This window comes from Halichondria panicea, chromosome 1 (genome assembly GCF_963675165.1).
Source record: "Halichondria panicea chromosome 1, odHalPani1.1, whole genome shotgun sequence".
NCBI classification, from domain to species: Eukaryota; Metazoa; Porifera; class Demospongiae; order Suberitida; family Halichondriidae; genus Halichondria; species Halichondria panicea.
The window spans coordinates 14,121,509-14,136,542 of record NC_087377.1 but is presented as its reverse complement, the minus strand read 5'-3'; the positions used below and the strand labels follow the sequence as shown (position 1 = coordinate 14,136,542).

General features: G+C 39.7%; 1 protein-coding gene and 1 long non-coding RNA gene across 2 annotated transcripts in view; one reads left to right on the top strand and one right to left on the bottom strand.

Annotated features, from left to right (window-relative positions):
- LOC135351665 (uncharacterized) overlaps positions 1–6,571 on the top strand; it is a 19,916-nt gene extending 13,345 nt beyond the window's left edge. Inside the window, exon 3 of the long non-coding RNA XR_010399477.1 lies at positions 6,556–6,571. This is a non-coding gene — a long non-coding RNA (uncharacterized LOC135351665). The remainder of the gene's footprint in view (positions 1–6,555) is intronic.
- On the bottom strand, positions 3,537–15,034 carry LOC135351132 (uncharacterized). The gene is made up of 11 exons (XM_064550069.1): positions 14,748–15,034; positions 12,814–12,889; positions 12,291–12,754; positions 12,000–12,237; positions 11,375–11,665; positions 10,999–11,141; positions 9,780–10,121; positions 9,276–9,536; positions 8,662–8,916; positions 8,350–8,616; positions 3,537–3,728 (listed from the first exon to the last, which is right to left on the bottom strand). The coding sequence occupies exons 1-11, from the start codon at positions 14,760–14,762 to the stop codon at positions 3,678–3,680; spliced, it is 2,403 nt and encodes an 800-aa protein (XP_064406139.1). The 5' UTR covers positions 14,763–15,034; the 3' UTR covers positions 3,537–3,677.

Genomic DNA, 15,034 nt, shown 5'->3' with positions numbered 1-15,034 from the left:
CCTACTTACAAAGGATAGTGCAACGTTTCCTGTATAGTTTCCTTTACTATTCCTGAAGAAGTTCAGGACATGTGTAAGATTCATAAAGGAAAGTCTACAGGAAATTTTGTACTATCCTGAAAGTATAGGAAATTTAGATATTTTTCCTGTGTTTAACACATGCACCCAACCGAGATTCACTGCTCTTTTTAATTCGAGTACATTATAACACATGCATGAACTTGGCTAGGTGTGTTCTAACTTCTAAAGGATATCGTGATCTAGCCTTCTATATATATAGTCCTGTTAAACTGGTATTGATTGTCAGTATTGATAATAGTTTCCTGCATGGTAATGGTCATCAATATTGAAATGAATTAGTTAAACGAAGGGCCTTGCCCACACGTCGACACATAAACTATATACTGCTTGTAACTTAAAACTAGCTGAGTGTGATTATTATATAATTTCGATGTGCATATACAAGTCATAATTAGGGTGTGTAATTTCTGTCCACAAAAATTTAGGCGCTTCGCGCCCAGGAAGAAGCAAATAGGCCTCAGCTTGACCTGACCATGCACTGGTTGTTAGGCTATAATTATAATGTCATTATTATGACCGCTTTTACTTAAGCTAATTCCCACCATCTTTATATCGACTGTCTCACATGCAAGCACAGCCACGTCATGCACAAAGCCTCCTGGCCACTTATGAGATGGGTGTGAGGATTGACCCACTTTAATAGTGTTACTAAGAACCAAAGAGAGAACAATGCAGGCAAATAAGTCATATGTATATAGTAATTACTTAGTTTATGGTTGTGGTGGGACCAGGGACTCGCTTGTCACTAGGTCGATAGGGGGCTGTCTGGTTTATACGGAATTCCAGATAATCTACATGTACTCCGGATCCGTCTGTGTCATCCGTTGCAATGAGTGTTTCAGGACTTTTAGTAGTGAGCAGAAGTGTTTCACATCCACGAAGTGTACAGTATCTATGGAGTAATCAAAGGCTAATTACTTGAGCTGCACCGCGCCTGTCGGGATCGACTAAGTTCACCAAAGTTGATGAGGATCACGTGATACTGATGACCTTTGTCCTCCTCACAACATTAATTTATGCATAGATAAAGAAGAGAGGGATTGGCAACGGAAGTTAAAACGTAGACTTTTGTGCAGGGGGTGTGACTTAATCCTGAAACGATGCGTGTTGTCCCCCACCGTAACGCCGTGAAACACTTTTTTTATGTTTGAGGCCTTACACAAAGCTTTCTAAGACCCCCCCAAAACTTCATTTCCATGCTTCTTGATGATGTGTATTATGTGGAAATTCCCAAAAATTTTTCTAGATTGTTGAGAAAGAGCTAGCGGTACATAGCGCTTTTTTCACTTCTTTTCACCGGTTTTTTATGGCTATGTACCAATAGCACCTATAATATAGCTAAGATTGTCTAACTAAGTAGTGTCCTGGATCACATATAGCCTCAAGCATGGAAATGAAGTCTAAAATCAGCAGCAGGATTGTTATACTGACAGTAAGACAATCAGTTGTCTCCTCAACCGTTCCCAGCCTGTGCTTTACTCGAGGCTGTCTTCCTATGTTGAAGTAGACAGCCTCGAGTAACGCCGGGCAACACAGATAGTACGTTATTCGAGGTAGATTTTGTTGCCAATCCCTCTTTGCTCTATCTATGATTTATGCGAGGAAACTTTAGTGATTCAATAACTAATACTGCATTTGTGCCTATGATAATAATACTCCAATGTGAACAGAGTAAACAAGAATCAAGGTGAAGCCCACCCACCCACCACGTACGTGATGATCCTCATCAACTTCGGTGAACTTGGTCGATCCCGAGTCTATGCAATGCGCACGCCTAGACCATAGATAGGGGAATAATTGTTTCTCTGCATACAGATAATTATGACAGCCAAGACCACAATATCACTACCACATTCAAGAAAAACCAGGTAGAAAATTCGCTACATGTACATGTGTATCGAAATATAATATCGTTATTGTTTGCTTTCTCAGCTCACTGATCGTGAGCAACTCGCAATTGATGACGTTTACGCATAATTACGCAACGCACAGAAGTTGTTAATTAATAGTGAGTAAAGAGTGCAAGTGAAGAGGATCAACTTGACTATTGTCTCTATTTAGATGATTTTTGTGAAGATATCGTCTCCTATCAGTGTGCAGTGAGCAGCTCTACAAGCTCTGAACGTTAAACGAATTGTTCGAAAACCACACCCCTAAAAACGTCACGGTTAACATTTACTAGGAGATTACTAGTAAATTTACAATACTTTATCACGTGCGAGTCATGTTACTTTGTGCACAGCGTTTGTGTAGAAGTATCAGCAAGAGTGCATAAGAAGAGAAGAGTGTCAAACTACAGCGGTTTTCAGAGTTCTTGCATTAGCAATGTCTAGAGCGGAAGTACTTGTCACGTGAACCATTACATAACAAGATTGAATTTCTACCCCATTCCAAACCGATTTTTTTCCAATACATGATTTAGGAGAAAATCAACCTTTGGAAATGCAAGCCTTTTGCATCACCGCTGAAGCTATCCTTGAGATTGTAAGCAGTTCAAATAGTTTGGTGAGCTACACAAAACTGGATGTCTGGAGCTATTAGAGAGATTCTACTGTCTGTATGACTCATCAGCTTGCAGCAACACAAAATGAGTAGGCAGGCCGGGGCAAGCCACTTCAACCAGTTACTTATAATACTGGGAAGCTACACTCCTATTTCAGACTTCTCTGAATAACTAGTACATTTAGTAACGAGGAGTAATTTTGTCTATTAAAAACTCAAAACTTGTCTGACTCAGTAATATTTGTGGGAATATCACGTGACAAGTGACTTCCGCTCTAGACATTGGAGAACTGATGCAAGAACTCTGAAAACCGCTGTACTGATACTTTTACACAAAATTGCTAAGTTGCGTGATCCCCTAGTAACGTAGACAAGTTTGAACGAGCGTGGGCGAGAGAAAACCTCAATAACTGTCCTCCCACACAGTACAGTACTTGGAGCGCATTTACCAGGAACATAATCTGTTATGAACAGTACAGTACAGTACATTACATGCAGTAGAGTCAGCCTTCGTGAGACCTTTAGTCAGTAGAGGAAGTATGAAAGGCTAGAGTAGAGTATACCTTGGTTTTGCATAACAATTTCTTAAATAACAATAGACTATAATACTACTGTAATAACGAGTGTTGCAAGCGTGCGCTTGCTAATGCCTCTCGCCATGTTATGCTTTCGCTCAAACAGTATTAGTGTTATATAATGAATTTTACATTAAAGTTACAAAGCACTGGATTGCTTTGATCTGCCCACTCACTGGGCAACAAAGGTATTTGAATCGGCCTGGATTTGACGCTAGCCTACAGTCACTATGATTCGTATACTGCATGACTACTTCCAAAACCTGCCTACAATATGTATTATTACATGGCAATTTGTGCCACAAGCAGTTTATTGGCCGAATCGCCATGTAATAACTAATTTGTTGCCTTGAAAACATTTGCTGCATATAGAAACCAGCATAGAGACCACTTGCAGCGTAAAAAAATTGTTGTTCTGTTTTTGGTGGCTGGAATTACAATATTGAACTGCATTGAAACCTTGCATATTTATGATATAATTATAGCTACTGTACAACATTCACAAACAGGTAACTATACTTATGTAAATCCATCACAAGATCTTGAACTGCATGCCCCGTCATCATTCACCTATATAACAGACGAATGGCAGTTAAATTTGGTATGAATTAATGAAAGCACAGCAGGTAGTACTGATGCCTCTGAATGTATACAAAGCTATATGCAATCACACGTGCAGATTTCTGAACAATTAAGCTGTCACCCACTGACCTCCCCTTTTCCCCATGCATTATAGTAACCCAATCCAGCCACACCCAATACCCATTTTTACAAATGGTTTTGCTGCATGCAGCACGGGAAACGCTAGGAATGGGAAATGATGGACGTTGCATGATTGTTGCTAAAAAGGGCGCCAGGAGTTTAAAGTTTAAGGGAACAGTGTAGCTTTACAGTACTTTCTTTCCAGCTATATAGCTTTCTAGTCCAGAGCTAAAACTACAGTGGAACCCCTCTATAACGAACACCTTTGGGGAACAATGTTTTGGCCTTTATACAGACTCTGAGGTGGCGTTTGTTGAGAGGTTGTTTTGTACACAAACTGTTCACCTGGGACCTGGGTGCCTGGCCGTTATAATTATAGCAACTGGCCCTTATTTGGAGGTGGTTGTTATGCCTCGGTGCATGCGCATGCGTAAGCGAGGTATACGGTAGTGTGTTTGTGTGTGTGTGTGTGTGTGTGTGTGTGTGTGTGTGTGTGTGTGTGTGTGTGTGTGTGTGTGTGTGTGTAGACTGATTAATGAAGTGCAATTAAGAGTTTCTATGGGCTTTTAGTCATGTTTTCTTGGATTTTAATTCGTGGATTTGCAAAATAATACTTCATTCTCGAGTTATGCCTAGTTTTTGCTTGCCATTGCAGCCTTTTCAGAAGAGCATGTAGCCAACTTGTTACCGAGTGTCGCTACTCTACTTAGTGGTTAGCTCTGCACTAGAACGCTATAGCTATTGGTAGCTGCAAGAGTGAGAAGAGAGCTGCAAGGCTCTGCTGATGGCAGCCATTAAATAATAGTTATAGACTGAGTCCAAGGTCTCTATGGGGTTTTGAGACCTGAAGGCCCGAGGCTGTAGCATCTCGAGCGTAGCGAGGGTGCTACTAAGGGCCTGAGGGTCTCAAAACTCCATAGTGACCGTTGACGAGGCCTATAACTGGTTTAGAATAGTGCTAAGCAAGCTAGGCTATATTAACACAAAGAAGACTCTGAAACCAAGAGTTTCTACAAGCCTCAAGCAACGTTAAAGCTTTGCTCTGGCTAGTCTACATAAAAAAACTCACATTGATGAAGGCAGTTTCTGTTTCTTGAGAATCACGCATTGCAAATAAAAAGTTGCTATTGTCATAGTAGTTAGCTCTGCACTAGAGCACTAGCTATTGTAGCTGCAAGAGAGAGATAAAAGCTGCAAAGCGGCACTGCAGAACGCAAAACTTTAAAAAAAATTAATTTTTAATGATGCACTGTATCACCGTTACTATGACTTCAACATAAACTGTGTGATGTTGCCATGTTCTATACAAGTTAATCTTGACATCATCTTGCCTGTAGGCATAATCAGTATAATAGACCTACTTAGAAGACCTCAGGTCCATAAGTGAAATAATGGACCTCTCAGTGACCTATCAGATTGCAGTATTACTACAAGCATTTTCTAATTTTAGATTTGAAATTTGGTATCAATTGTTTTTAACAACAATCATGCATGGTCGATCATTATATACCCACTCTTTGAGTTTGCATGCAGCAAAATGAAATGTGTATAATTATATATATTCGAATAAATACTCGCCGTTCGCGATTAAACACCCAGTCCAATAATATAAGCTAAACTTATTGCAGAAAAGGGTGGGCGTATTTTCGCGAGGGTATACATGCAGTACAGGTAATTAGTTTGGCAATGCTTTGTATAATTATTGAACCACAGAGTCATTATGTATAGAAGAGGATCTTAATGGAAACAGAAGTCTATACCAGTGCCAACCTCCAAAGAAAAATTTCCGGGACAAAAAAATCGAGGGGTTTAGCCCCATTTTATTGACACTTGGAGTTTTATTATTAGCAGTTGCTTTCTGCGCATGCATGATCATGCTAGAGAGCCCCACCCACAAAAACGCAAAACAATGTTTGATCGTAGTGATAGATAGCCTCGATCCCAGGGCGAGTTTTCGCTTTTATAACGGTTAGGCGAACAACTAGGCCTGGTACTAGTTGTTTGCGCATGCGTCAGTCGTTAGTCAGATTCTGACTAATGGATATTCTCGTTCACTTTTGTGACATTTATTTTTGTGTACTAGCAATCAGTATCCTGTTGGAATCATTTGGAATGGCTCTTAGCTGAAGCTTTTATCTTCCCTGAAGCTTAGAAAACATTATTCTGAAGACAAGTGAAGAGGCTATAAAGCTTTGTCAAGCTTGTCAAGGTCAGATATTTCTGTGTGGTTCTATCATATCAAGTAATTTTTGTTTGGTAACATCTAGATCCACCATTGATATAATTATCTCATGGTGGATCAAGTGAAGAGTGTGAGCTAGAAGACTTGGTGCTATCATCATCAGCTCGAACAGAGAGATCGACAATGACACTATAACCTGTTTAATACGAGTAATTTAATGCGCATTGTACACATATTATATAATGTCTACTTCTCTGCACAGGAGCAATGGCTAATATCCAGCTATCCCAACAGTGCTCCTCTTGGCTACACTAACGGACGACACTGGACAGTGTGAGGTAAGAGTTTAAACCCTTTTTTTGTCTTTGTTTAATCTTTTCCTACTCACAAGACTGGAGTGTATATCTGCTCGTTCGAGCGTTGTTTCTGGTAGCTCAGAGGCATCAAGAGAATATTATACGTTTCTCAAATAAGCTTTACCTGAGTAACGAATAGGGGCCTAGAATCAGAGAGGTCCAGCAGCCTGCATGCTAAACCTTCTTGAAAAATAATTTGAGGCATTTAATCATCCTGAAGTTTCCCTGGGTCACAATAATCATGCTGCAGCACAAACTGCATGGCAACTCCCCTTGTAAAGCAGCTCCCTATATGTGCATATTTTGTATACTCACTCTTTTGAATTTTCTATAATTATGTCAATTATTGGTTATATTTTTGCCGAACACAAATACAATGAAAATTTGACGCATGAACAGACAACTAGTATATACCAGGCCTAGTTGTTTGCCTAACTGAATAAAAGCGAAAACTCGGCCTGGGATCGAGGCTAAGTGATAAGCATAGTGAATTCTGTTCATGATTTAAGCTTTCAAGACATAGCTTCAGTATTTTTGAGCTTCTTTGGACTCTGCTATCCCAGCTCAGGAGCAGCAACCTTGAAAATCCAGTGCTCACAGCCTAGAGAGTAATAGGGTGAGTAGTTGCATGTACTTAAATGTATCTCAAGATTGGAACATTTCTAAGAAATTGTGCTGATACCATTGTAAATTTGCAGGAATCTAAGACTAATAAGTCTAGTAATTTTAAACATGCACTTTATGCGGTGATAACTCGTCAGAATAGAGATGCATGGGAATAATTGCATGTCGGGGTAGCTTAAAGGAAGTCCAAAATAGTCAGCTCTCAGTCTCTGATATGCTAACATCACAAGCTCTACTATAGTTGTTCGTTGTTTTGAAGCTGTCTTCTTGTCTTTTTTCTGAACTAGCTAACTATAGGTATATAGAATGAGCAGAAAATAAGCTCTATCACTGTTTTGTTGGAGAAGAAGAGCAGGTAAATAGCAGTTTACTGCCATTTGCAGGCATTTCTACGCGATAATTAGTGGGTGTGGTTTCCGGTCAACCATTTTGCAGGGGTGTTGCCTCCTTTCCGTAAATTTCTAGTTACGCCCCTGCTAAGTGTGGTTTACTGTCATAAACCCCGAGGCACTGTGCATTAATTGATATATGTCCCATCTGATTGGCTGACAGGCTGCTATGTATCCAGCCTATATAAGCTTGCATGACTACCACATAGCAACACTATTCAAACAAGGCAACTAGGAAAAGAGAGCTCGTCCACACCAGGGCTCCTGTCCACACTCAAAGCCTTGCGCAGCCTGGACAAAATATGAGCAGCCAACCCCTCCCTCCAAGCGAACGGTACAGAGCCACTCCCCCTCTCTGTTCAATTAGTCAGCCTCTCCCTCTACTTACTGCGCAGCAACCGGTCAACATGACACAGCAAGCTCTAGACGTTATCTAGACCAGCTCTCTTCAGCTATGCCAGGCTAGTAGGCAAGCAAAGGTAAGCTTAAAATAGCCATTCCTATATTATAGGCTTGTTTTTTTTTTAATACAGAAGCTGAACAGGCCCAGTGTAGTGCGTGCAGTCAGTACTAGTGCTAAGTGAGCAAAAAGCTCAGCCTGAGCCCAAGCCCTCTCCCGGAGTGTCTCTAAGGCAGCTCCTTAATTCTCACACAGCAGAATTTTTGATGAACTCGTCCACAGACTACACCCCCTGTCTCTATATGTTTTCATTTATGACATTATGTTTCTCATGCAAGACATTTCACTCATCTTCATTCATGGAAAACACCATTATTTTAATTTTGCTGCATATGCCAATTTATGAGCCATAATTTCCCTTGTAGCCCTAAGGTGCCAACTTATGACAGTTAAACCCCATTAGACTACATGGCAAAAGTGTAGTATAGGAGGGAAATATTATAAAGCTTGTTGCCAATATAATTATGCTGCGATTTACCCCAGCTAATAGGTCTGTCTGTCCAGGGGTAATTACCGGTGAGGTCACAGGAGCACAACCAATTGGAGTAGTATCTTCACTCCATCCAAACTTGAGAGGCCCCAAAGAGAATCTGTACTTGGGTTCCAGCTTTGCGTCTTTATCTTGCACTGCCTCAGAGAATGGTGGTGCATTGCTGGTTTCAGAACTGTTGTAGGTTGCTTCACCAGTTTGTGGCTTCACAACTTCTGTTTGACCATTCTTCTCGTCAGGTCGGTTAATAGAATTCTGAAACAATAATAATTTACCAATCGCAAAATATTGGTTACTTACCCCAGCTGGCAGGTCCGTTTGTCCAGGAGGAACTACCGGTGAGGTCACAAGAGCACAACCAATTAGAGTTACTGTAGTATCTTCGCTCCTTCTGAACTTGAGAGGCCCCAAAGAAATCCTGTACTTGGGTTCCTGCTTTAGGTCTTCATCTGGCAATGCCATGGACAGTGGTGTTGCATCAGAAGTGCTGTAGGTAGTTTGTGGCTTCACAAATTCTGTTTGACGATTCTCCTCTTTAGGTCGGTTAGCAGAACTCTGAAACAATAATAGTAATTATATTGATCAATCGTTTATGTATGCTCTTTTTCTTCCAATTATGGTTTTGAGTATAATTATACTGCCTCAATTCAGCCTATAATTATGCTGGTCAAAAGAAGCATTATGCCTTGATCACATTGACATCACTTTTTCACAGTATTATTTCTCTTGTTGTATTGTAACAGAACATAAGGGAGGAAGCTAAAAGAGGTTCTGTAATCAGAAACAGCACTAACCAAGGTCGCAATTTCAATTTTAATCCTATAATTATTATGCCACAATTAGCCAGCATAATGACCCTTCATAATTACATTATTATACTATAAATAAAAGTTGCCGAATATGCTGCGATTTACCCCAGCTGATAGGTCTGTCTGTCCAGGGGTAACTACCGGTGAGGTAACAGAAGCACCACATATTGAAGTAGTGTCTTCGCTCCTTCCAAACTTGAGAGGCCCCAAAGAAAATCTGTACTTGGGTTCCTGCTTTGCGTCTTTATCCTGCACTCCCTTGGAGAGTGGTGGTGCATTGTTGGATTCAGAACTGTCGTACATTGCTTCGTCAGTTTGTGGCTTCACAAGATCTGTTTGACCATTCTCCTCGTCAAGTCGGTTACTCTAAAACGATAAAACAATCGACTCTGGAACACTATATAATTATGTTCTTTTTTCTTCCAATTATGCTTTTGAGTATACTGCCTCAAATTCAGTCTATTATTATGCTGGTCAAAAGAATTAACCCATGCAAGCATTATATGCCTCACATTGACATTAATATTTTTCACAGTATTATAGTTCTCTTGTTGTATTGTAACAGTCTAAATGTAAGGGAAGAAGTTAAGAGAATTGTACCAAACTAACCTTCCAGCATAATGAGGACCTACCAATCGCAGTATATTGGCCACTTACCCCAGCTGATAGGTCTGTCTGTCCAGGGGGAACTAGTACTACCGGTGAGGTAACAGGAGCACCACATGCACCAATTGGAGTAGTATCTTCACTCCTTCCAAACTTGAGAGGCCCCAAAGAGAACCAGTACTTGGGTTCCTGCTCTGCGTCTTTATCTTGCACTGCCTTGGAGAGTGGTGGTGCATAATTGCAGGTTTCAGTACTGTTGTAGGTTGCTTCGTCAGTTTGTAGCTTAACAAGTTCAGTTTGTGGCTTAACAAATTCTGTGTCCTCTTCAAATCGGTTAATAGAACTCTATAAAAAAAATAACAATAAATGTTATTGCTTTTGAGTATACTGCCGCAAATTCAGCATAATTATATGGTTTCATATCTAATGCATCGGGGGGGAGGGGGAGGGGTGGGTGGGACAGGGGTGACCCTTCTCCAAAATGCTCAGCTTCCCCCCTATGAATAATGACATCATCACATTGGGTATATGATGTGCATAACTACCGTATAACAGGACTATTATTGGCTAAACTTTTCGATTTATAGGTTCTAATAACGTTCAATGCCAGGAAATCACACCTATCAATAGCGAAATACCGGTGCGTGAGAGTTTATTCCGGTTTTAATTTTCGCATAAACTGCTCTGCCCTTGAAAAATACGAAATTTTGCACCTCACGAAAATTTCCAGCTACCGTAATACCTCGATTTAAAGCGACACTTTTTAATAATTACAAAGCCAGAGGTCGCTTATTTTGGAGGTTGAAAGATTATTCTAAAATATTCTGAAACGTGTGCTTTAAAAAAATCCGGTCATACAAATCTGTTATCCCCAAAAATGTGACATAACAAAGTTAAGACGTAGACATAAACACAGCACACAACTGATCTCAGTATTACCTCGCTGACTCGAACTGATCCATAATATTCACTAAAGCAAAGAAGGGCAGCTAATTTATGAATATTCACCTTCAGCCATTTTTTCCATGAGAACATCGTTATGCAAAACTTAATGTAATGATCTTTACCAAAAATGGACTTGATGCCCAATTATTCTTTAGACACCTATTATGCTAAATTATCGGGGTCTATTATACACATGCTATTATAGTATAATAATTATTATAGTGGTAATAAACGTCTTTCAACACAAATGCAGTCATAATTTAAATTATCATCTCACCTTATTTTTCTTTCGGTATTTTCTTACACAACAAAGTACAACTCCAATAATGAACAGCAGTATCATGATAATAAGAATTATCACAAGTACAGTTGCAATTGGTGCTACAATTGATGCAGTATTGGGCCCGTGCTCACATACATCTGCATGGATTACATGCATGCATGCATGAATTGTATAGTTTTTATGCTTGGCAATGCATGCATGTATAATTTCTGTAAGAGATGTTTGGTTTCTACGCAAAAAAAAGTGGACGTTTTCCACATGCAATAGCCATGCATTCATGCATTATAAAGTGAAAACCGCACATGCATCATTTTTATAGTGGTGTACTGTTTGTATTTATATTGGTATACATGGCGGATGATGGGTTAACCTGTAGTTAATGTTTCCCTTATGACTATTAGAATAATAGCATATCCTGGAACAGGTGTAGAATAGGCCAGAAAAAATGTAGTGTTAGAAGAAAGCCCAGCTGTTATCGGGAAAGGAATATCAAATGGAGAGTCCATATTGTAGGGGAGGTCCATAAATGTAGGATCAGTTCCATAGGACACAGAACAGGTGGCATTGCGTAGATTTGAATCTTCTGATACACACTGAGTACGCAGTGATGGGCAATTTGTGGCATTGATTTCGGTTGAGAAGTACTGATCGCTCTGCTGCTCTGTTGAATAATGAAGGCAGTGCATGCATGTTACTATATATAGCGAAACATTCTTGTGAGGTGCAAAATTTCGCTTTTTTCAAGGGCAGAGCAGTTAATTCGAAATTATAAAACCGGGAGAAACTTCCACACATGCACCAGTATTTCACTTGCAAACCTCTTACTAAGTGTGGTTTTCTGGCATTGAAATGCAAATAATACAACCCACAAACATTTCTTCTGATAATGAGGGCTCAGCCTCGTGAGCCGCAAATAGTGAAAATGTTCATGCGCAAAACTTTCCCGCCAAAAATTAGTACAGTATCCAAATTGCTCTATAGCACACACAACTTACTTAGTTGGTACATAAAAGCCTCACTAGAGCCGATGTTATTCCTTGCTCTTAATGAGAGGTTGTACCCAGTAACATTTACTCTTTTGCCAGAAACATTCAGTGAAAAAGATTCATCACACAATTCAGATCTGCAGCTAGTTTGGTTGGCAGTTAGTGACTGATGAGACTGATGAGACTGCACTCCAGTTAGACGCAGCTCGTACACGAGTGTAGCAGCAAATTCTGGGCAATCCTCCTCCTGAAAAATGAATACAGTAGACGCAAGTCTGTATTATATAGTTGCGATCATACCAGCTTTATCCATGAGACGTCAATTGTCTGCAATGCGCCAAAAAGGTAGGTAGCAACAACCGAAGATACTCTTGGTGTAATAGGAATAGATGGTTGCAATATCCTAATATTAACTGGTTCTGTGTCAATTGTTCCTGGGTCCCCACAGTTGATGTTTCCTACGTTTTGAGATTGGAGTTGGGCAATATCCGCTGTCAGAACTGAAACAAAGTTTCCAAATCTTTTGTCATTCGGGGTGGAAGCAACAAACTTTAATTCAACATTTATGAAAGCTGGATTAGTTGTTACAGAGTTCATTGGCAAATCAGTGGTCGAAAATGAATAAATAACATTGTCCCCATTGTATCGCCAACGTAAAGTAGTCAGATCCACTCCCTCACAGAGCAGTCTGATAGTTCCAGGACAGTGTTCACCAACCAGACTCACTCCTCTCTCAACAGTCAGGTTGACTGTTGGTGAAATCCCTATAAATGCACAGTTTTTAGATTAGAAAATTCCAAAGCTGAATAATTGTACTATATACCTTCAATCCCAGTTGATAGAAATGGTAAGATGCAAAGTCCCCCCAATACAATGTCAAGAAAGCGGTGTTTTATCTTCTGGATATTAATAATATTATTTGTGATCACAATCATTATTCATAAAAACAAGTCCTGTAAAATAGTAATGGTAAAAATAATGTCGTGCTAATAATATTCATTCAATGCATCCTAGTCTCTATACATTAGGCCTGTGCCAATTTTTCCACCTATTATTTATTCACACTTGATCAGCCTATTATTTGTGATGCAATCTGAGAAAACAGACCACTTGGCTTAGATTTTCAATTTGAGCTAGAGGCAAATTTGTGACCTTGAGTGCAAAGTGATGAATTTAGTTTTATAAGTTTACAAGTATCTATAGCCTTTCTACTATCTCTATGTGAAGTCTGGTGCTCTATATCCAAATATGTTCACCTCAGTGCTTCGTCAAAAAACGCAAAACATAGGCTTACTAATGGAGTAGGGCATCTTTGAATGGCGTTTTTTCAATAATGCAATTTCATAGCAACCAACTTCAAACGATTATAACTTAGTCATAGAATGAGGTATGTACAGACTAAGCATAGCATTGTGTAGGCATTTCTCTGCTCTATCAGTATGCATAGAGATCTCAACTTTTTTAGACCAAGCCAAGTGGTCTGTTTTCTCAAATTGCATCACATTTAGCCTCGATCCCAGGCCGATCCGTCTCTAATTGAACGCTAGGTCGCCTCTCCTAGGCCGATCTGTCTCTAATTGAACGCTAGGTCGAGGCGACCTAGCGTTCAATTAGAGACGGATCGGCCTGGGATCGAGGCTACCTATTATTCAACTTCATTTTCAAATTGATGACACCTAATTAAGATTACGGTAAACAAGTTTGCTCATGAATATTCATGATTTTCTTATAATGATTTTTGTGAAACTATAAATGCCATGAGAGAAGTTTAAAGCACATACATGATAAATATATCGTTGTATCCGTCTGTATGACAAGTATCAATCTTCAAAACATCTTTCAGTGGAAGCTCTGAGCGATCATCAAGTTACTAGAAACAACACAAACTAGTAGTCATTTTATACTTCCAAAAATACTTCTGGCTCCGTGTTCTTGCTCTTATAGGATACTTCTTACCATTCTGGAGGGCTACACAAAGCGTTTTTTCTTTCCAGGCCAGGAAACTCTCACAAAACAAAAATATGTACTTAAAATGGCTGACAGAGCCAAGGAAAACAGCCTCTTGTGAGCTTTCAGTAGCCTTTTTTAAAAATATCTCTTCGTGTGGCCCTGCATATACTTCAGCTACAGTAGACTGCACCTAAGCTATCTATTAAAAGTGTCTATTCGAGCCATGAAATTACTACTGCGTTTTAGCTGGACTTCAGCTTATTCCGACTAGAAAAGATCACTAGATCTAGCTCATGAATAATTAATGAGCAAACGGTTTACTGTAACCTCAACACATGCACACAGTAGGCTAGGAGTCGACCTAGCGTTCAATTGGAGGCGGATCGGCCTGGGAAAGAGGCTACATACACAGCAGGGACATAAAACACATAAATTATAGCACCAAAAAATGGGATTAAGTTATTACTCTAACTGTGTATTCTGAGGCAGAATCGAAGGGGCTGTGCATGAGAGCAAGGTTGCATGGGCTGTCTCAATGCATTGTTCAAACAATGGTTTTGCTGAATAAATAAGGCTACCACTATATAACCAATCGATGGGGCGTATAAGATCTACTAGTCAATCAGTCAATAACTAGTATGTACGATGTCAGGAACAAATGTTTAGCTTTCAAATTGTTACTCATCTAGCAGAGCCAGATCAACAAGTTGTTTTAAACAGTTTATACTACGGTACCCAGAGTTTGAGAGTTGCTAGGCCTTATGTAAACTCTCGGTTGTCTTAGGTTATCATTATTTAATAACTTACCAGCAAATATTTCATTTCATACTACTTCTCAAATCACGTCTTGAATAATTATGGGAGGGGCTGCAATGGGATAGTCACCTGAACCAGTGAATGCGCATGCGCATGTTTTGACACACCAACCATCCGAGTTGCAACACTTCCTCCTCCTGGGATCAGAGGTTTATGTGCATATAAAGTAGCTGAATCTTCATTGACTGTATCTCTAAAACTATCATCATCTACTTGAAACTTCTCAGACCAGGTCGTTCTTTCAGGCTATGTATAATCATGGATAGAGTTAGCCGGAA